The 23054-nt window shown below is 44.2% G+C and overlaps 1 protein-coding gene across 1 annotated transcript; it reads left to right on the top strand.

Moving 5' to 3' along the window:
• Window positions 1-290: 290 nt before the first annotated feature.
• On the top strand, window positions 291-10741 carry Gabarapl2 (GABA type A receptor associated protein like 2). The gene is made up of 4 exons (XM_051201776.1): window positions 291-459; window positions 750-805; window positions 2130-2302; window positions 10141-10741. Exons 1-4 carry the CDS (start codon window positions 426-428, stop codon window positions 10229-10231), a joined length of 354 nt encoding a protein of 117 aa, XP_051057733.1. The 5' UTR covers window positions 291-425; the 3' UTR covers window positions 10232-10741.
• The last annotated feature ends 12313 nt before the right edge of the window (window positions 10742-23054 follow it).

The raw sequence follows: 23054 nt of genomic DNA, 5'->3' as shown, positions 1-23054 counted from the left end.
TACTGAGCTCCCGCCTTGTCACCAGGCCAAACATTAATAGTCATATATCTCTCTAAAGCTCCAGACTTACTCTACCAGATCACTTTATCAGCATTCTAAGCTATGAGCCATAACCTGCCCTTTACGCACAATCCAGAGACCCCACTTCACAGACTCCTCAGTCACCTCTGTCAGCCAAGGCTCACAGGCAGTCCCTTGGGGGTGGGGGAGGTCTCCTTCCAGGCCCCGCCCCCACGTAAGTTCATGCCCCTGATGCTTTTACCGGGCGCGCCGGAAGCCCCGCCTGGCTGGTTGCTAGGCTCCGGCAGCCGGAAGTCCCGCCTGCCGAGTAGTCGTCCCTGCCACCGCCGCCGCCTCCGTTGTTGTTGTGGTCGCTTCTCCAAAGTCCGCGGCTCAGAGAGCCGGCTCCGTCGCCTCCCGCCGCCATGAAGTGGATGTTTAAGGAGGACCACTCGCTGGGTAAGCGCGGTCGGCCTTGCCGAGCCCCGGGGCGCGGCCCCTCCCCCACCCGCGCCACCCCGCTGGGTCGCCAAGGCCCCGCCAGCCTGGGCACCTCCCACGGACCCAAGCAGCCCTCCACGGACCTTGCTGGGAGTCCGTGAGGGGGGCCGCGGCCAGGGATCCGGGGCGAGGACCCGGGGCGTACGTGCGCAGGTTGCGGGCGGCGAAGGGCGGAAGATGGGGTTCCGGGAACTGGGGGCCGGCTGGCAGGCAGGCGCGACAGTCACCTCGGTGTACATCTTCCCTAGAGCACAGATGCGTGGAATCCGCGAAGATCAGAGCAAAGTACCCCGACCGAGTTCCGGTGAGTGTGTACTCCCTGTGCCCTCACCCCCCTGTCACCCTTAGCGTCTTAGAGCCGTGTCGGGCGAGCGCGCTAGGCCATGCAACAGTTGATAAGTGAAGGTCTCAAAGTGTAGCCAGAGACTGGACGGGCTGGGCTCGGGCGGGCCCACGCCTGGGGCGCAAGAGGGTGGTGCTGTTCAGGGGCATCAGTGCTGAATCTTCCGATCTAGGGCAGCAAGCCGCTCGCAGCCTCTAGGCTCCCTAGCCACTTATGTAAGGAACAGTGTTCTAGGACAGGGCAACAGGTCACTTCCACTTTGGGGAATGGTGGTGGAGGGAGACTGTCACTTGGTCTTGGATAGGGTACCATAGTCTCAGGACATTCATCTTTAATTTTGATGCTTAAACTTCTGGTTTCTTTTCTCCCTGATGCTGTCATCCTTGTTTGAATAATAAATCTGAAATGCCACCGTTTTGTCTTTAATCAATAATAAGTATGATGCTATACTTCTGCCATATTTGGGGAGATGGTTTCTGATATCATTATTGATTTTGTTTGGTTTTCGAGACAAGGTTTCTCTGTGTAGCTTTGTTGACCAGGCTGGCCTCAAATAGAGACCTGCCCACCTCTACCTCCCAAGCGCTGGGATTAAAGTTGTGCACCACCACCCCTGGCCATTATTGATTTTTGAAACACAGAGTCTTATTATTGTAGCTCTTTGCTTGTAAACAGTTCCTTTGAGGAGAGAATTAGGAGGACAAATGTTAACCAGTTTACAGAGAAGCAACAGGCTAATGAAACCCTTGGTTCTTGGGTGGTGGGGACTGTAGAGCATTTCCATTAGTTCATCTGTTCTTCTTTCCACTGTTGCTTGCCATGCTAACTCTAGTAGTGTGGATATGTTCTGGGGTAGTGGGTTAACAGACTACAGATGAAACTCTGGCCAGATAATCTTTCATCTACCTCCATCAAATGTTAGGAAGGTAGCCAAGCAGTGGTGGCTGGCGCAACTTTAATCCCAGCACTCAGGAGGCAGAGGCAGGCAGATCTCATAGTTGGAAAGTTAAAAAGCTTTGTAGCTGTGGTTTTCTTATAGATGCTGAGATCAAGAGATGAGGGATGCAGTTGACCAAAGGTAACAGATTTTATCAGTTTGGACCCCAGAGTGTGGCTTATTAAGACATAGGTGGATTTACTCATGCTCACACTGCTCATTGGACTTTGAGGTAATCCAGTCACGTGCTTATGTGCACTCATCTGTGCTCCTCCTCCCTCCCTCCCCTTTCTAGTCACAGTGCATGCCAAGTAGCCTCCCGCTCTGACATAGCTTGACTTTTCCCAGGTGATCGTGGAAAAAGTCTCAGGCTCTCAGATTGTTGACATCGACAAAAGGAAGTACCTGGTTCCATCTGACATCACTGTGGCTCAGTTCATGTGGATCATCAGGAAAAGGATCCAGCTTCCTTCTGAGAAGGCAATCTTCCTGTTTGTGGACAAGACAGTCCCACAGTCCAGGTGAGAAGTGTTTACTAGATGGGCCTCTGGCTTAGAAATACATTTGTTGCTTGTTAAACTCAAACCTTGGGAAGTATAAGAGCTTTTAAGAGTTCTGACTGCAGCTCTTTTTTTTTTTTTTTTTTTTTTTTGAGACAGCATTTCTCCATGTAGCCCTGGCAGTCCTAGAACTCATTTTCTAGATCACACTGGTTTCGAACTTAGGGAATTGCCTGTCTCTGCTTCCTCTGGATTAAAAGCATATGGTACCACACCTGGCTCTTATTGAAACTCTTAATTTGTGTATCTGTAGCTTTAGGAAAAAATAGGGCACAGTTATGTATTCATTCTGTTACGGGAATGGAACAGTATCTGGAGTTTATATTATATAGTATGTATGAATGTGTGTATGTTCATTTGTGAAAGCCAGAGGTCAGTGCTGGGTAACTCCCTCAATTGCTTCTCTACCCTATTTACTTTTTTAGACTAATGTTTATTTTTTTGTTTACTTTTTAAAGATTGTGTGTGTATGTGCATGCGGATGGCATAGTATGTGTGGAGGTCAGAGGACAACTTTGGAATTTATTTTCACCTTCTACCATTGGTATTGAGGTTGTAAGGCTTGCATGGCTAGTGCTTTTACCTTATTAAGCCCCTAACATCTATTTTGAGGCAGGGTCTCCTACTGAACCTGGAGCTTACTATTCTAAACTCAGGTCTTCATGCTCACACAGAAGCACTTTACTGGGTTATCTCCCCAGTCACCAGATGGGGACTTAAAGGCACTGGTTGAGGCCTCCCAGAAATTGACTAAGATACCCAGTGTTGGCCTCTGGCCTCCACATACACACGTGCACACCCCATACCCTCGATACATTACCTCAGAAGTTCTTTAAAACAGTTCAGAACTTTCTTGGGCTTAAACCATAGGTAGAACTGAGGCCTGCAGTGAGGTTTTCACCTAATAACTCACATAAACTGGTCCCATTTTTCTCTACCAGGAACCTGTAGGTCCCAAAGAGGCTTGCTTGTCTTTAGCTCATCACTCTGTTCAGTTACCTCTCAACAAGTTAGCTCTTTGATCTTCTGAAAGTCAGTATCTACCTGATCCACAAGTTTGATAAAATGACTTATTGTCAATACCGATGGTTCTGATGATCTTGTCATCCTTGGGTCCAGACCCTCTTACCGTAGCCTTCCTTCACAGGCTTTTGGGTAGTATGTTGTGCACTTTGCCAAGGGATGAAGCCAGCCTGGCTATTTGTGGGGTCACTCTTGGCTCTCCTTCAGGTAATAGAGGAGATGAATCTTCCTTTATAACGTTCAGAACTTGTTACAGCAGCTTGCTGGTTCTGTTTTCTCCTTCCTGGAGATGGCTTACTGAGAGGAAGTAGACGAGGAACAATGGCACTGGGTTTATTTTCCTTAATGCTGGTCCTCTGACATAGTAGTCAGTGGTGGTGATCCAGTTCAGGGCCTTAATGTTAGACAAGTGTTTTACTAAGTCATGCCCTCAGTCCCTGATATTTAATGTCTGAAGATATTAAAATTTCTCTAATGGCTCCACAGTATATAGTAGTTGAAAATAGCTTATAGGTCTTATCACCCATTTCCTATTGTCCCTGAAGTATAGAATGAGTCAGAAGTTAGAAGTACTTCTCAGGGCAGCAGAGGCTGCTTCAAAGCCATTTTCTCTCCAAGTACTTTCTGGAAAAACAAAAACATCTTCATTTCTAGTTTGGTAAGACTCTACCCTGAGGCAGATTATATTTGACCAAAGTCAGGATTTTAGAACTGAGTGACCAGAAATCAAATTCTGACTTACAGAGCGATCTACCTGCCTCTGCCTCCCAAGTGGTGGGATTAAAGGTGTGCATCACTACTGCCTAGCCAAATTCTGACTCTTGAGGATGAAGAGAACATCAAGGCCCTTAGCGATTAAGGTTCAGTTAATGACTTCTTGCTCTACACTTGATGCAAGCCAATCTGTATTCATTTGGGAGTTTTATTAAAAATTTATTTGTTGACAGGCAGTGGTGGCATAGCCAGGTAGATCTTAGTTCAAGGCCAGCCTGGTCTACATAGTGAGTTTCAAGTTAGCCAGCGCTATGTAGAAAGACCCCATCTAAATAAACAAAAGGATTTAGAGCTTAGCAGTGGTGGCACATACCTCTCAGCACTCTTGAAGCAGAGACTGGTTGATCTCTGTGAGTTCAAGGCTAGCCTGGTCTATACAGTGAGTTCCAAGATAGCCAGCTATATAGAGAGACCCTGTCTCATAAGACCAAAAACAAAACAAAACAAAACTAAACAAAATCCTAACATATTTGTTAGTCAGATTTGAGATGATATATTTTTTATTTTCAAGACAGGGTTTTTCTCTGTACTGTTTTGGAGGCTTTCCTGGAACTAGCTCTGTAAACCAGGCTGGCCTCAAACTCACAGAGATCCACCTTGCCTCTGCCTGAGTGCTGGGATTAACGGCATGTGCCACCAACACCCAGCTTGACACACACACTTAATTCCAGTGATTGACTGGAGGAATCCATCTGGGGGAATACAGTGAGACCCTGTCTCCAACAAAAATCAAAACCCAAACCCAAATTTGTTTATAAACAAAAGAGAATGTGACATTAGATTCATGCAGAGCTGGTGGTGACTGAGCTTCACTAGCTCCTCAAAGTCAGTGTAGCAGCCTCTTTTCACCTTTTTCCAGGTTCCTGCAGGGAACCTGGAGCCTCCTTTAACCTTCATCCAGTGCTTGCAGTTTGCAGAGTGGCTGGGGAAATGAACACAGAGAATGAATCCAGGCTTTCTCTGTTTTGTAACTGACTGTTGCCTCAGGCTGAACAGAGTACATTGCTTATGTGTGGATCTGAATGCAGGTGATAAACATGAAGAACAGCATAGTTAGTACTACATACAGATGCTGGGTAGACACAGAGGCATTAGTACTACATACAGATGCTGAGTAGACACAGAGGCATTAGTACTACATACAGATGCTGAGTAGACACAGAGGCATTAGTACTACATACAGATGCTGAGTAGACACAGAGGCATTAGTACTACATACAGATGCTGAGTAGACACAGAGGCATTAGTACTACATACAGATGCTGAGTAGACACAGAGGCATTAGTACTACATACAGATGCTGAGTAGACACAAAGGCATTAGTACTACATACAGATGCTGAGTAGACACAGAGGCATTAGTACTACATACAGATGCTGAGTAGACACAGAGGCCATCCCTCAGAGTTTTATTTCCTACTTTAAAGTTCCCTCTTCTTGAGAGAGAGAGAGAGAGAGCAAAAAAAGGTGATAGGATCTGGATTTCAGGTGCCTTTTCTTTTTCTTTCCTGTTTGTTTGTTTGTTTGTTTTTTGAGACAGGGTCTCTCTGCATAGCTCTTGCTGTCCAAGAACTCACCATGTAGGCCAGTCTGGCTTTGTATTCAGAAATGTGCCTGTCTTTGCCTCCCAAGTGCTGAAATCAGAGGTGTGTGCCACCACATCAGGCCTCAGCTGCATTTTTCTTGTAGCATTAGAAAGTTGAATTCTCTGCCTAAGGGCTTACATCAAGAATCTAGCTCAACACAGAAGAACTATCCCTTGGTGCAGATAGAACTGAGAAAGACATTAGTATAAAGATTTCCAGTCATGATAGTAGAGGGGAACCCATGTCTGACAATGTGCTTTGTTTAGAGCTCAGACAAGAATGTTCTTAATTCCCTGTATAAAATAAATACAGACTAGCCCTTGGTGGCACACGCCTTTAATTCCAGCACTCAGAAGGCATAGGGAGAACTATAAATTCAATTCCAGCCTAGTCTTCAGAGTGAGTTCCAAGGGAGCCAGGGCTACACACAGAAACCTTGTCTTGAAAAACAAAATGGAAAAGAAAAATTTATTATTGTATAAGTATCTCCAACATGTTGACATTTGGCTTGGAAAAACCAGTGCTGCTGAAGATGGTGTTGGGTGTTTGGTTGCTTCTAAGTCTGAACAAGGTCTTAAAGGATGATGAGACAGATATTTTAGGGTCCATATTTTGTTGAGAAGTGTGCTTAAACATAACAATTTTGATCATTTCTGGGTAAATACTTCTTTCAGAAATGGCTATTGGTCTGGAGAAGATAGCTCAGCAGGTAAAGATGCTTGCCACCAAGCTTGATGGCCTGAGTTTGATCTCTTGAACCCACATACTGGAAGGAGAGAACTGAATCATACGGTTGTCTGACCCTTTTCTTGAAAAGATGTCTTTTAGGAAAGGCAGAAGATTTGTGCAAGAGGAACTTCTAATAGGAAGGAATAGTCAGCTCTGTGTATTTTGGTTTGGGTCCATTAGACTTGCACTTGACAACCAGTGCCTTTCAGGCTCCTCAGTGGTGGGGGTGGTGGTCATTGACTCCTACCTCACCCCACTGTCCTGTTCTGCTTAGAGACAGGGAAGCACATGAGCTGTACAGCAGATGGCTGGCCAGGTGTTCATCACTCCAGCCCAGTTATGACACAGTGCCTCCATGCCCTGCCTTTGGTTGAAAGTTGAAGGTAATTGCACTGGGGTTGTATGCCCACACGAGCCCTAGCTCAGCCTCCCCCAATCCACAGGGCTATTGAGAAGGAAAAATGAATGTTTACCTTTGGTTATTATAGCTAATTCTGGGCCTGGTTCTTACTAGGACTTGGCTTTACTGTTGGTCAGTTCCTCCACAGGAGAAATGACTTGGCCTGGATTTCTGACCCCATGGGAGCAGTCCAGGGAATAACTGATTCATTTTACTTTGCACTTGAGAGCTTCATCTCAGCTTAGATCATTATTTTCCTTTTCTTTACTAGTCAGAACCAAGAGTTTAGAAGGTGACAGTGCTCCTATATCCAGGGCAGAATGCTTTCATGTGGTACCGGATGCTACAGCATTAGAATGCAGAGCTTTGGGTGTGTTCTACAGACACCCCTACTAGTTTAGGTAGGAAGGAAGCCTTGGAGTTGTGGTCTAACTTGATCTAACTGTCTCAAAGGCTTGATCAGTTTGCCTGTCAAGATATTCGATAGCTGGCTCTGTGCTTTAGGACTCCTGGCCACTCTGACAGGGCCTGCTCAGTGCAGGTGTTCAGGCCTTGATTCTGAGAGGGAAACACATCCATCCAGAGGTTTATAGAACCTGTCCTAAACTAACATACACCTTCCTCAGTACAACCTCTCCTGCATAGGGTCTGTTTTGTCTGCCTGTGCTTCCTTTGAGTAAACTTTCAACAGACCATTTGTTAGTACTTGTATGAGAAGCACTGTTCCAATGAAGGTCCTTGTCAAAGGTACAAAGATCTAATGCTAGCTCATTGGGACAGCCTGCCTCCTACTTGGAGGCAGTACAGGGTAGTGATAAGAATGTTTTCCTGTTTTGTGGATACATTATTATCTCTCTGTGTATTAGATTTTACTCCTTTGCATTATGGGTTATAGTACTGACAAGATTGCTGTGAAGATAAAAAGTAGTGACTGTGTACAGTACTTAGAATAGAGCTTAGAGTGTTAGGATAGATAAGATTTTTATTGTCAGCCTCTATACTATAGCTGCTTGGGCACTGTTAAATCGATGGACACAATGTTTTCTTAAAAGACAGAGGAACTGAGAGGCTGGAGAGATGGCTCAGTGCTGCTGAAGAGCAGCTTCTCTTGCAGAGGACGCAGAGTTGGTTTCTAGCATCCATATAGCAGCTCACTACTGTGTAGAACTTCCGTTCCAAGGGGTCCTCTGGCATCATCAGGCATTCACATGCACACACAGATACACATTTTAAAAAAGCAAAGAGAAACAGTGGAACCCAAACAGAGAAAGGAACACAAGCCACAGGATTATGGCCTCTGCCCTGTTAGAGGTCAGGACTGAGTCTCAGGCCACTCTTGGTTCACTGTGGGCAGCTTGTGGAGTCAGCCGCAGACCCTGGGAGTGGTTCATGACGCTCTTTGGGTATTTGTAGTTCAGCAGTGGGATTAGAGAAGGTTTCTTCAAGGGCACTGACACTGGACCAGGTAGGGTAGGCTTGTGTACTATTGTACTGTTTTCCTGTTAGCTTCTTTCACAGAAGTCACAGAGGAAAGTGGAGTTTCTGTAGGCATTCCCAGCCAGCAGTGTTAAGAATTTCTGGAGGTTCAGCTATATATTTGAGTTCTGCTAACCTGCTGGCTTTTCACTCATTTTTGACTCATTACCTTACTTTATAATCAGATTAAAACTCTTGTCACCCCCCAAAAACGAGTCTTCAGCCATCTCTCCAGCCAATCCAGAGTCATTTCCCAAATTCCAAATTGAGAGCCTCACATGGAGAGCTGTTGTGATTGCAGAAGATGACATGCTTCTTATTCATGCTCATCCCCCACATTATTACTTAATCTGCCTCCACAGCATTCCACATGAAACATGCGAATGGGGCGGGAAGTGAAATAGGAAAGCAATATCTCCCCTTTTATGTGTGGCCTGTGTCCCATGTTTACATACTGGTCTCAATCATACAAAAGCAGCAAAGCTGGGGAGGAACCATCTCTACACAAAGTTGAGGTCCTTGATTGGCTATATATTTATTTGTTTTTGAGACAAGGTAATATGTAGCCAGGCTGGCCTAGAATTCAATATGTAGCTAAAGTTGACCTTGAATTTGTGATCATCCTGTCAGTGCTGGGATTACAGGTTTGAGCCACTGTATCTAGGCTTTATGTGTTGTGGAAAGTTGAACCCACCCTGTAGGTATGCTGTACAAGCACTATACCAGCTGAGCTACACCCCTGCTATGTCCATGTTTAAACAACAGTTGTGACCAGGATTTGTTCTTGGATCAGCATCTTACCACTGGCTCTGGTTGGCCCACCACTTGTGGTCATACTTCATCAGTGTGGTCATGTGGCCAGAGCTTACATGAGGTTGCAGTAGGTGTTACTACTCTCATTGAGACAACTCAGTTTTCTGGCACAAAAAAAGATTTAGTTCTCCACTGCAGTCTGTTTCACAGCATAGGGAAATCTGATTTTCGCACCTACATGTTTAGTTTAAGGAATCTTATTTTTGGAGACTCTTTGGAAGCTTGAGCAATCTTTTATTGTATTTTATTTATTCTTTTGCAAAAGTGAGGATCCAACCCAGGGCTTCACTTCTGCTGGGAAAGCACTGTACCTCTGAAGTACATCCCTGACCTAGGGGAGGTTTCTTTGGATCCCAGATACAGTGGAACTTTGGGCATTGTACAGAAAGGTTTCTGATCATACTGTATAGATCTCTGAGGTCTTAGATGGTGTCCTGGGAGTGTCTATAGTAAGTATCCACCTGTACCAAGTCTAAATTATAAACATCCAAATAAATACCCAGAGGAGGAGGACTCAGCACCTTCTTGCAGGGGTCTTTCATGGGTTGGTCCTTTCTCTCTTTGTTTTGCTTACTTATGTTGCCCATCATTCTTATCATTTAAGTCATCAGATGCCTTTGCAAGGGGCTGTCTTCTTGTAAGGCTTGAGAAGAGTGAGTATGGGGATGTTAGGCATGTGCTCACCACTGTACTTGGCTCCTGATTTGATGAAATCCTCTCCCCATTTTTTTGTGGTGCTGGAGATTGAACCCAGGGCCCGAGCTTGCTGTAAGGGCTGTCCTACTGAGCCTCCCCTCAGCCCCACCTTCATTTTTTCATTCTCTGTGTTCTTTCAGTAGAACAGATTGCAGGTCACAGCAGGTACTTGAATTATTTTTACCTCCCAACCACCAATCATAAAGCTCCTCATCCTTAGGCCTTATTTTTCCACTTGATACCTGGACTCAGTTTTCAATGATTTTTTTTTTTGTTGTTGTTGTTTCTTTTTTCTCTTTCAAGCCTAACTATGGGACAGCTTTACGAGAAGGAAAAAGATGAAGATGGATTCTTGTATGTGGCCTACAGTGGAGAGAACACTTTTGGCTTCTGAGGACCATTGCTGGGCTAGGTGCACCGTTCCTGCTTGTGTATCTTGTAAATAACTGGCTGTTTTCAGTTACTTTACCAGAGCCTCACATAGACCTACTAGTGCATTTGTAACTGGATTTATTTCTTAATATATTGGAAGGGTTTATGTCCTTAGATTAGTAAATTATACAGAGTTTTATTTTCAGTTTTCTTTTTGTGCACTGTCCTCATGGCTATATGCTCCAGGGAACCTGTCCTTTGGGAATCATATTTAATGAAGATATTTCCATAATGAAGGGAGGTAGGTGTGGCTTTGAAGTGAAAAGGAGGGATGATGCATTATTCTGGATTATGTTCCAAGTGTTAGATGGCTAAGTATTAAAGGCATCCAAATTAAATCCTTAGCAGTCAGAACACACTTGCTTCACTAGATTTTGCCAACTGCAAATCATGTTGGACTGAGCTAATCTGTTCTTCTTTCTGAGACTATTAAGGTAAATAATTAACAATAAAATTTCCTCTTCTAAAGGCATTATAGTGTGACCATGTCCTTTGTTCACCTTCTTTGGGGTGAGTCAGAAATGGGTCCTGTTTGTCAGGCCTGGAGAAAGGCTTATGGGCCATGTCAGTGTAGCCTAGGATGGGAAGTGGTGGCTGGTATCATAAAAAGGGATTACTTTTTTCAGTGGATAATATAATCACAGTGTTCAGGTACTGGGACTATAGAAAGGTATATATGGCAAAGTCTGTCTACCACTGTTTTCTTGTCTATACTGCTTGTAAGAAATTTACTTATATGGACTTCTTTTCAGTATTCTAGTAGCATCATTAAGTATGAATATATACATATGCATTTTAAAAAAGATTTATTATTTATTGGTGTTTTGCCTGCATATATGTCTGTGTGAGAGTGTGTCAGATCCCCTGGTGGAGTTACAGACAGTTGTGAGCTGCCATGTGGGTGCTGAGACCTGAACCCGGGTCCTCTAGAAAAGCAGTCAATACTCTTAACCACAGAGCCATCTTTCTAGCACCAGGAATACATTTTTTGTTTACATAAAATAAACTATATTTATACATTGCATTTTTCATTTTTGGACAGGGCTTAGTTTTACAGTTATAAACCTGACATACATACATCTTTTAAAGGTTGTGCTCTTTTGTTTGAGACAGGGTCTCTCTGACTGCCCTGGAGCTCTCTATGGGACCAGGCTGACCTCTGCCTCCCGAGTGCTGGGGTTAAAGGCATGTGCCACCACCACCTGTGGCCAGAGAGGGTATCAGATCCCTTAGAACTGGTGTTACAAATGGTTGTGAGCTGCCATGTGGGTGCTGGGAGTCCTATGGAGGCAGAGCTCTTAGCTGCTGAGCCATCTTTCTAGCTTTTCCTTTTTGTTTTTGATGTCTCACTTTGTTGCCTTGGATGGCCTGGAACCAAAATGTTCAAATTGCCTCTGCCTCTAAGTGTAAAGGCATGTGCCATCACACCTGCCAAGATTTTTTTGTTTTACCTTCCCCAGAATATATAAGCAGGCAGGCACAAATAATGAGTTTCTCAATTGGAATTGGAAGAAACATTCTTGTCATATGTAACTTGTAGGTTTTCCCCAAACTTGGCCAAATAAATGTCTTTGCTGCTAGTTTCAAGCTAAAAGCAAGTAGAAACTGGCCTTGGAGCAATGGACAGGAAACTAGCAAGCTCATTGTTACGGAGGAGTCTTGTTTGTGGTTGTATGCACTTACCTGAGACTGGCCTAAGCAATGGAAAGATGTTTTATTGTTTGAGCTAGCCTAGGATGCTTCACTGGTTGTAGGCATTACATGCTAACAACCTCATTTCTTGGTTTTCCTGTGTGTTGGTTTCATTCTCAGGCAGATCCTTTGCTTGTGATGGCATGTGATCTACCTGCTTCTACCTACCTCCCTGGGCTAAAAGTGTTGGCATTAAAAGTGTTTACCACTACTGCCCTGAAAACACTTCTAGTACAAACAAAAAGACTGGGTATGGTGACATACACCTTTAATCCTGGAGCCAAAGACAGGCAGATCCCTGAGTTCAAGGGTAGCCAGGTCTACAGATCTATAGTCCTAGGCCAGCCAAAGCTACATAGAGGAACCGTATCTGGGGGAGTGGGAATCCTTGGAGGAGTTAGAGCTAGGCACAGGTGCAGGTTCTTGGGAGACTGAGGTAGAAGTATCACTGAGGCCAAGTGGAAGCAACAGACCACTTCTCAAAACGGAAGTCCCTTGAAGAACTCTGACCTTGGGCCACAAACAACTCTGCCAGGGCTGGTCGGCAGGGATGATGAGTCCATTGGAACAGAACAGGACAAATAGAAAGGAGAGAAGAGGTAGCTTCCCAAATGCCTTTTGATCTATTTCTGTTTGTTACCACAAACCCACAAATACACCTGAGAAGAAATAGCAAGAAAAATCTCAAGGCAAGTCACTGAAGCTGACTGTAGGGTTTTTGAAGGCAGTCTCATATCCCAGGTTCACCTCCAACCTTGAATTCTGATCTTCCTGTCCCTCCTGAGTGCTGGGATTTCAAGTACCACCATCACACCTGGTTTTGTGACTTGCTGGGGATGGAACCCTGGGCTTGCACATTAGGCAAGCACTCTTCGAAGTCAGTGACATCCCTAACTCTATGTTCTTAAGTAGCTCATGGATAGCATTTATGGAACACTTAGTGGATACCAGATGATTTACACACATTACCACAGTTTTCCCAAAAGGCCTGTAAGGTAAGTAGTATAGTTTTCATAGTAATATCGCTGCAGGTGACAGAACTGAGGCACCAAATGAGATTTAGGAAGAATGTTTGTTTTTATTTACAATGTGCCCAGGAGGATTTGGCCTTGTCTTGATTACCAAACATCCCCACCTGTGCAGTAGTGACCTTCTGCTTAGCTATGTGGACAGTACAAGTCATACTGTGCTGGACAGAGCACGATATGAGTGATTACCCCATCCTGTCTGAGCTTACAAGCAAGGTAGTCAGTGCTGTGGCAGGAGTGGGCTGGAAAGGAGGGTGTACTATTCTTGCAGAGGACCCAAGCTTGGTTCCTGGCATGTGTCAGATGTCTCACAGCTGTCTAACTGCAGCTTCTCACGCCTGTGGACTCAAGTCTGCTGCACTTACATGCACATACATATACACATAACTATAAGTAAAACATGAATGTTTAAAGAAAGTGAAACAACAATATCAGCTTCAAAACCCACCATTGGAGTTGGAGAAGTACCTCAGTGGTTAAGAGCAAACACTGCTCTGAGAGGGTCCAGATTTGTTCCCAGTACCCACATAGGGCATCTCACAAGTGCTCTTAACTATCTCCAGGGAACCACAACAAACTCCCCCAATACATATTAAAAAATAAAATCTTTACTGGGAGGAGCGATGGTTCAGCAGTTACGAACACTAGCTGCTTTTGCTGAGGACCTGGGCTTGGTTCCCAGCACCCACATGTGGCTCTTTCAGAGATTCCAGATCCCCTTCTGGCCACTGCACATAGACATTGTGCACAGACATAGGGCTGGAGAGATGGCTCAGCAGTTAAGAACACCAGCTACTCTTCCTGAGAACTCTGGTTCAATTCCCAGCACCCACATGGCAGCTCACAACTGTCTGTACCACCTATTTCAGGGGATCTGACACCCAGGCAAAACACCTGTGTATGTAAACTAAAAATAAATACTTAAAAAAAATCCATATGCACAAAATTTTAAACTATCGGGGCTGTATCTCGTGCCTAGGGCCTGTAATAATTCCAGGAAAAATGTGTGTGTGTGTGTGTGTGTGTGTGTGTGTGAGCGCACACAAGGGTGGGGGTGGGGGGCAAAGTTGAGGTGGGAAAGATCAAGAAACATTACATGTGTTAAAAAAACAAACAAACAAACAAAAAAACCCAAAAAATACAGAAACCCAGAACCTGCTGTCACCAAACTGATGCCAGTACAAAAAGGACAAATACCTAATAACAAAAAAGATGATGATAAATTGATACATGAACGGCTTCATTCCAGTGCAGAGCTTGCTTCAGCAGCCCATTCCAAAACATTAGAAAAACAGCTCAGCATGGCAGTCAATGCAAAGAAGCCTGGGAATCATTCCTAATTTCATACAGTAAATACAAAAATAAATAAGACATAGATGAAGAGCAAACCCTAGTTGTATGCAGACCACATCGTTAAGAGGAGAAAAACCTGTTAGATAGGGATAAATTTAACACAGACTCACTTCAGAGACCTTCAGGGAGAAAAAGAAAAAACTGTTGTCAGAGGTAAAGGCAGACCTAGACTTAAGGATGAGGAAGTACACATCTGAGTATGTACATGATCCTAGATCAGGAGTCATTAATACCATTTCAATAAAAAATTCCAAGTATAACAAGGAATGTAAGGAAAAGAAGCTGGAGAGACCAGGTTCAGTAGACACATCATGACAGTATCCTTAGCAACAGTAATCAAGAGTATTGCAATCAAGTAACTCAGGCTGAGGCAGGAGTTTGAATTTGAGGCTAGTCTGGGCATTTGAGAATAAAACAAAACAAACCCAAATGGAGTGGTGTGATCCAGAACAGAATACATGTTTACATGTAGACAGCACATTTACAATATTTACAATAGACAGCACAGAAGCTGGATGTACATGACTGAAAATCTAGTCTCCTGCATCACCTTTGGTACCATGACTTGTGTGCTTTGATGTTGCTTGCCTGTGTGCATGCATGGGCACACATGTGGGTATGTGTGCATGTGCTTATGGAAGCCAGGGGTGGACTTTGGGTATTGTTTCTCAGATGCTATCCAGGCTTGGCTTGGCCAGGGGCCCCAGGGCCCTCCTCACTACTGCAGTTACTGGTGTGTACAATCATACTAAGGGTTACTATGCTTGGCTTTTTTATGTGGGTTCTGGAGGTTGCACTCAGGTCTTCGTGCTATGTGGCAAGCATTCTGTGGGTTGGGCTATAAACCTCAACACTTACAAATTTTGTTTCATTGGGTTAAATAAGGCCATTTTATTATGCAAGTGTGTATAAAGTACTTTGAGCGTATCTTCTCCCAGTCCCTGCTAACCTCTCCCTTTAGTCTCTGTTCTCCTAGGCAGTGTTGTTTCTACTTTGTCTTCTGCACATATGTATGTGATCTTATAGAGAAAATAATTTATTGTGATTATTTCCGGTTGTATCCATCACCTTGCAAATGACATAACTTTTTTATGACTGAAAAAATGAACACAGGTTGGTTTCATAACTCTGCTGTTGTGAATACTGTAATAAAGATGTACAAGTACCTCTGTTGTGTTGACTTGGAGTCTTTCTCAGTGAGCTTGTCAGTTCCCTCAAGCCACCATTGTCTTTGTCTTTCAATTGCTGCTGTACCTGCCCCCCCCCCAGTCATGGCTTCCTGGCTATCGTCCCTGCCCTGTAGTCCATATCTTTATTACAGAGGACAATGAGATCCCTAGATGTAATTTCTACCCCATGACCTTTCCCCAAGTCTCCAAAGCGCTGAGTTGCCAGGGTAAAACCATTCTCCCTTTGTGGAACATCCTTCTCACTGATCTGAATGAATGGTCAGCATCCTCCCAAATTCTCCTAGGCTCTGCCAGTCCGGCCATGTTGTCCTCATCTCTATCCTTATATATGATGCCATCTACCTCAAATGCCCCACCCCACCCCCCTCACTCCTGTTTGTGCCTCTTGCTAACCTGCATTCCCTCCCTGAACTCAGTACTCCCAAGGTTACTGTGTCCTCTGTCTGGCTTCCATCACAGTCACCTCCCCACTGTGCTGTTCCTCTGCCGAGTCCCTTGTAGTTTTTCCTAGAGTTAAGGGGCATCATGAAGAGAGTCTTGTACCTCAGATGCAGAGCTCTCCTCACATCCCTTTCTCTCCTGCTCCCCCTCCCTCCCTTGTGAAGATTTCTTTCCAGCAGCATTTGGAAAAAGCCAATAGAAATGTCCCTATTCTCAAAAGACTGCATTGGACTGGATTGTAGAAAGATTTAAAAAGTGCAGCCAATTCTCCTTCACATCTTTATTGTGCTGGGAGTAAGAAGCCAGCCAACAAAACAAAACAAAACAGAAATCCCTGTGGGTGGCATGGAGGCAAAGCCACTGAATTGAGTAGGAGCCGACATTGGCCTGTGATTGGCAGTTTCGCTCCTCCTCCCTGGGTCTGGAGGAAGCAGATGTGGGCCAAGCAGACTGCCAGCACATATGTCCCTGCCCCCACAACCATATTCCTCCAGGAAGCTTCCACTGAGGGCAGGCTTTCAGGTTTGTTGGGGAAAGCTCTGCAAGTTTAGAGAGCAGATTGGATACAGTTGCTTCTGAGTTGAAGAGCAGACCCAGACTGGAAGGTCCCTTGTGCAGGTCACTGTCAGTGTAGTGGACAGCTCTCTCCTCACACCTGTGCCATACATAATCCCAATGTATCCCACAGACTAAGCCTGTGCGGATGCTTTATTACCTTCCCAGGACCACAAGCCAGCACATCCTGGACCACACTCAACTCTAACCCAGTGTCAAACTCGTGCTTGGTGAGGAGGCCTGAGATGTGTGCAATCCACAGAAATGCACATCTATGCCTTCAGATCCAGCATATCGCCAGCTGGGACAAAATGCCTCTGCTTTGGACATAGAGTGCATTCCAGTTTGATTAACATGAGTTTTACTTTCTTATGTGAGGATTTGTGAGCCTCATAGAAATTTTATACTCCTTTGTTTTAGAATTCTACTAAAGTATATCAAGCAAAAAACTAAAGTACTGTAGAACCCTCACTGTCTGGAACTTGCTCGGTAGACCAAGCTGGCCTCAAACTCAGAGATCCACCTGCCTCTGCCTCCTGAGTGCTGCGGTAAAAATTGTGTATCACCACTGCCCAGCTAGAGCCCTTGCCTTAATCTGGTTGGTTGTTATACTATGGTATAGTTTACTATGGTAAAGCAGGTGGTTTCTACACAACAGAATGATTCCTCATAGCTGGAAGGAAGCTGGGGAAAACAAGGTTAATATGTGGGTAGAGTTAGGGAGGCCTGACACCTGCTTCAGAAATGGCCACCTTCTCACTGCATTCTATAATGGAGAGGATCTTCCTGAGGTTTTACTGAGTTTATACATAAAGAGTCTGGTGTAACTAAAGCTGCCCTTGAAATCCTGGTCTTCCGGGCACTACCTCCAGAGTGCTAGTCTACGGCAGATGCCATCATGCCTAGCTTTCTGGAGCTTCTTTTATAAAGGCATCATTCCCATTCAGGAGGGCTCTGCCTATTCACACCCTCAGAGATGTAATCATGTGCCAACACCATCATATTTGGAATCAGGATTTCAATGTAAGAACGGGGGGTGGGGGGAGAGCAAGGCACAGCTGGACTTTCAAGAAGAATTTGGAAGGTAAATAAATGTTGCTAGCAGAGCTCTTTTGGAACCAGTTGAGTCTGTCCTATCATTGTCTCACACACTCCCTTCACCCTCTGCCTGCCAGTAAGTGTCTCAATGCAGCAGTTACTATGCTATATGCTAATACAGAGGGACATTCCAGGTGGCACTGGGTTAGTTGAACAACATTAATACTGCAGGAAAATACCAGCAGGAAGGTCATTCCCCAGAGTCCAAAATAACCCACAGAGGCAAAACCAAAGCCAGAAAGTTGCTGAAACCTTGTATAGGAGGGATGGGAAGTGTCAATATTGAAATAGTAGCGTCCTAAGACATCAAGAACACATTTCTTTCTCAACAAAACCTAACATACATGGCAACCGAGACAAGCTTGCATGTATTGTTAGTGCGGTCAAGCTGCTCCGTGTCCTCTCAGCAGTTCCCTGAGGGGTCACAAAAGGGCCAGTTGTTGAACTGAAGACACATGCTGGGAAAGGGCTCTGTGGTACTGCTCCGTTGTCAGGTTGGTTTCAAAGCTGAGGGGCCACCGCCCCTCTCCCTTGGAGACGCTAGGTTTCAATGTGCTTTTCATTCTCCTGGCTGCCTGAGCAAATGGCCGTCACTGTTTCCATTGTGAGCTCTTCTCTTTGGAAGAGAACATGTACTTGGCAATTTGGGTTCCTACTTGGAGTGACTTTCTGCCTCTGCCTTTTCTCTCACAGAGACTCTGCCAAACAGATTTGGTTTGAAATGTTGATTCTTAGCCCTTGCTGGTTCATCTGGATAAGGGCAAAATACTAAATTCAAACTTAGAGTCCCCAGGTTGCTAGATTAATGGAAAAGATTTTCCCCCCACACCACTCTCAAGTGCCTGTCCCCTGTCACTAATTTACTGAGGCCATATGCATGTCACAATATCAACAGACTGAAGAAAATGTCTCTGGCTTTATATATAAGATTTATTTTGAGAAAGGGTTTCAATATGTAGTCCTAGTGTACTAGAACTCATTATGTGGACCAGGCTTGCTTTGAACTCAAAAATTATCTGCCTATCTCTGCTTCTCATGCCCGGATCAAAGGTGTATGCTACCACACTGGACCTTATTAAGAATTTTTGTTGTTGTTGTTGTTTTTAATGGGGCTGGGGGAATAGCTCAGAGGACTTGCTTAGCATGTGCAAGATGCTGAGTTAATTCCTAGCACCACATACATACAGTTTTTAAAAATGAGAAACCCTACCTTACACTTGAAAGAAAACAAGCACCCGAATTGTTGCCATTTATTTTGTAGAACAGAATGGAGGTCAGAAGTCCAAGTTAAATCCCTTCCCTACATACACCTGGAAGTTGATGGCAGAGGTGGCAACTGCGATGAAATTGCTTCAGTGGCCACACTCGTTTATTCCACTATCAAAGTAACTAATAAAGCCTTTCTCCTTTCATGTTCTAATCAAGGTAAAATTACATTTAAAAAAGTCCACAGAACATAACTGTAGACCTCAATAAACTTCCACAAGATGTGCATTCCTGTACTTAATACTTCAGTTAAAACCCAGACTGTTAGCCAGGCATGACTACACACATTTGTAGTAGCACTTTGAAAATTAGGAGCATCAGGAGTCCTAGGGGAGCCTGGACCTCCACTCAAAAAGTTACCAACCAAACAAACTGTCAAAGCAGCCAATTTCTACCCTCTAGAGTTCTGTTGAGTCTCTATCAAGCCACCACTTTGGGCACAGCCCTCTGATTTATATTGCTTTCTATTTTTTTTTTTTTTTTGAGGCTATAGTTTTGGTTTCTTTTTTTTCCCCCAGTGTTAGAGATTGAAACTAGCCACTTGCACATGCCAAGTGCTGTGTTCTACCCTCTGACACTGAATTCAAAGGTTTGCTACAGTTGAAGTACCTCTGACTAACTCCCTCTCTCCTTTGGGCTACAGAACCACTGAAAAATGGTTTAGAGCTGGGTGATTGTAGCATCTGCCTTTAGTCCTAGCACTTGGGAGGCTGTGGAGGGGGATTTCTGAGTTTGAGGCCAGCCTGGTCTACAGAGTGAGTTCCAGGACAGCCAGGACTGTTTCACAAAGAAACCCTATCTCAAACAAACAAACAAACAAACAAACAACCCCCCAAAAATATTTTAAAAAAAGAATGAATGAATGAAAGGAAGGAAGGAAGAAAGAAGGAAAGGAAAATGGTTGGCATCTACTTCAGAGCTTTCCAGGGAAACAGGCTGGCCTGCCTGACTACACACAGTTTCAGTTTTTTGTGTTTTTTGAGACAGGGTTTCAATGTTGGTAGAGCAGGCTGGCCTTCAACTCAGGGATCTGGCCTTTCAACTTTGATCTGCTGGGATTAATGGCATGTGCCACCACTGCCCAGTTTTTTGTTTTTACAATTAGTTTTAAAGAGATTCACATGTATAGGAAGTCAAGGCCAACCATGATTCCTCAAAATGAGGTACATATAAAATAAACTCTATTCAGAAAATATATAGGACACCTTTCTCCAAGAGGTCTGCCTCCCTGGCTCTAAGATCAGGCATGGCACACCACTCCTCGCTAGCACACAGACAGACAGACACAAACACACTCTCTCTCTCTCATCTCCATTTGGAGGCCAGTTCCTACTTCACTGACCTTTGTGCTGCTGTGGGACTTTCTCACCACACAGGAGCAATCAGTACTTGAAAACTTAGCCAAGAGAGAGCTGGTGCTTAGAAACTGGAAACCCTGGCTTTGGAACATTGTCTTAAGGCCAAAAATGTCAAGGTCTGGGTGGGGACAGCTTTCCAGCAGCCACAGACACAAGCAAATCAAACAAGGCCCGCACTTCTCCAGCAAGGCACTGGCCGCGGGGGGCAGCCGTTTTCCCCACAGCAGTTTCATTTCCTCAGACAGTGAGCTCATGCTTGGCGCTGGTGCACCGGATAAAACAGGACATTTAACCCTGTCCTGGAGCAGTGAGCACGTACACTGTGTACCTGAATCAAACTGCGAATAACTCTTACACACATACAGTCATAACATTAGATCCTACTTAGGAATACAGACAAAAAATCGGCAATGGTGAAAGTGCAATCTTCCTCCAGAGCCAAGTTAGGATGACTTTTTTTTTTAAAATGAAGACACAATTTTGCATAATTATGGGTATGCTATGACTCCATTTCCTATGCAGCTTAAGGTATGCTATGACTCCATTTCCTATGCAGCATCACTTCTGAGGAGCTTTTGGTGTTTAAAAATACAAAATGCTTTCTATCGATAAACAAAACAAACAAACAAAAAAAATTGAAAAAAAAAAAAAAACTTGCCCAGTCCATGTAAGGCCTAGGCTCCTCTGCCTTTCCTAGATTCTCTGATGATTAGGGCACACTGTTCTGCTGCTTGGCCTGTCCCTGGTGTTGATCTGCGAACCCCAGTGAGGTCTGTGGATGTGTGTCAGGGACATGCATGAATGTGAGGGCAATGTATATCCTCTGACTTCACCAAAGAAAGCAGCTTGCTGCAACTAGAGTCTGGAGAGGACCATAACAGACACACGAGTCCAATGACAATCTGAAGCCACTTTAGCTCTAGGTGTTCATGGGATCGGTGAAAGGCTCAGACCAGAGAATGTTGCTGGTGTCTGGGGACAGACAAGGAGAGGGATAATTATATGGGGAGCCCAGGTTTCTGGCTTGGGATTTTAGGAAGAGAAGGAGTTCAAGGGAAGTCTAGGTTTCATGAGACACAGTCTGAAAGCAATCAAGCACTTCCAATACTAGAAATTGGGTTTTAAGAGCATAAAAAAGGTAAGCTGTTGGATGTTTAAATAGCACCCTGAGCTCTTGAGGACACAGGTCCAAGTGAAGATAAAGTGTCCTCTACTGTCTGTCTAATCTTTGGTACTTTCTACCCACATTCCAGTGTCTAAGGTTATTAGATTATATTTAACTTTTTCTTTCATTTGTTTATTTATTTTTTGACACCACATTTCTCTGTAGCTTTTGGAACTTGTCCTGGAACTCTAGACCAGGCTGGGTAGCTGGAGAGATGGCTTACTGGTTAAGAGCCCTGGCTGCTCTTCCAGAGGTCCTGAGTTTAATTCATTTATTCCCAGCAACCACATGGTGGCTCATTACATACATAAAAATAAGTAAAATCTTACCAAAAAAAAAAAAAAAAAAAAAAAAAAAGCCAGACAGTGGAGGCACATGCCTTCAATCCCAGCACTTGGGAGGCAGAGGCAGGTAGATATCTGAGTTCTAGGTCGGCATGGTCTACACAGTAAGTTCCAGGGCTCCACAGAAAAATCCAGTCTCAAAAAGATAAAGCAAAACAAACAAGCAAAAGCTATAAAAAGTAGTGACCTTGGGTAACAAAGAGGAGAGCTATTTATAGCCAGTTCTTCAAGGTGGGAATAAACTGAGAGCTCCCTTTGATGACAGTTAAAATAGGACTAGCTGCTAGGTATGTTGCTGATTTACTGTAGGAATTTAAGGCATTCTGGAACTAAATTAAAAAGAAAATAACCCTGCTTTTAATCCCAGCACCAGAGGCAGGCAGATCTCCGTGAGTTCGAGGCCAGCCTGGTTTACAAGAGCTAGTTCCAGGACAGCTTCCAAAGCCACAGAGAAACTGTGTCTCAAAGGTGCACCACCACACATACACTGTGACATGTGTAGGCCCCCATCAATAAGTTACAGACAAAATAAAGCGGGCACCTGTCTCATATTTGAGTTTGGGTGCAGGTTGGATACTAGAGCTTCTGGCTGTTTTAGCCATTTTCTCCTTTGCTGCCTGCAGTGTGTGTGTGGTGTGTGTGTTTGTGTGTATGGAGTGGCAGGGAAGAGAAGAAAAACTTGATCTGAAGGACTAAAGGTGAATCAGGATGGCTACCAGCAGTGTTTAATTGAAAAAAAAAAAAAAAAAAAAAAAAAAAGACTATACCTTTTATACTATGAGCTGGAATGTGCCTTGAGGAATCTAGCATTGACCTTGATGATAGGCACCAGTCACATCTTACTGGAAGGGCCACAAATTCCTCTTGCTAGAGATAAGAAGGACTGCTTTATCAAGCAGGAACTTTCCTCAAGCTCCCAAAGGAATGCAAACCCTTATCCAAATGCCTGACCTTGGGAAAAGGACTTCTGGGGAGCAGACACTATACCACAATTTCTTTTATTTTTTGAGACAGGGTTTCTTTGTGTAACAGCCCTGACTATCCTAGAACTCACTTTGTAAACCATGCTGGCTTCAAAGTTAGCAATTTGCCTGTCTCTGCTTCCTGAGCGATGGGACTAAGGGCATGTACCACCACCACCTGGCTTATACTATTTCTTTTCTTTACTTTTTTTTTTTTTAAAGATTTATTTTATTTATTGTGTACACATAGTTCCTCCTGCATGTCCAGAAGAGGGCTCCAGATCTCATTACAGATGGTTGTGAGCCACCATGTGGGTGCTGGGAATTGAACTC

Source organism: Phodopus roborovskii, unplaced genomic scaffold (assembly GCF_943737965.1).
Source record: "Phodopus roborovskii unplaced genomic scaffold, PHOROB, whole genome shotgun sequence".
Lineage (NCBI taxonomy): Eukaryota > Metazoa > Chordata > Mammalia > Rodentia > Cricetidae > Phodopus > Phodopus roborovskii.
This window is presented reverse-complemented; position numbering and strand designations above follow the sequence as displayed.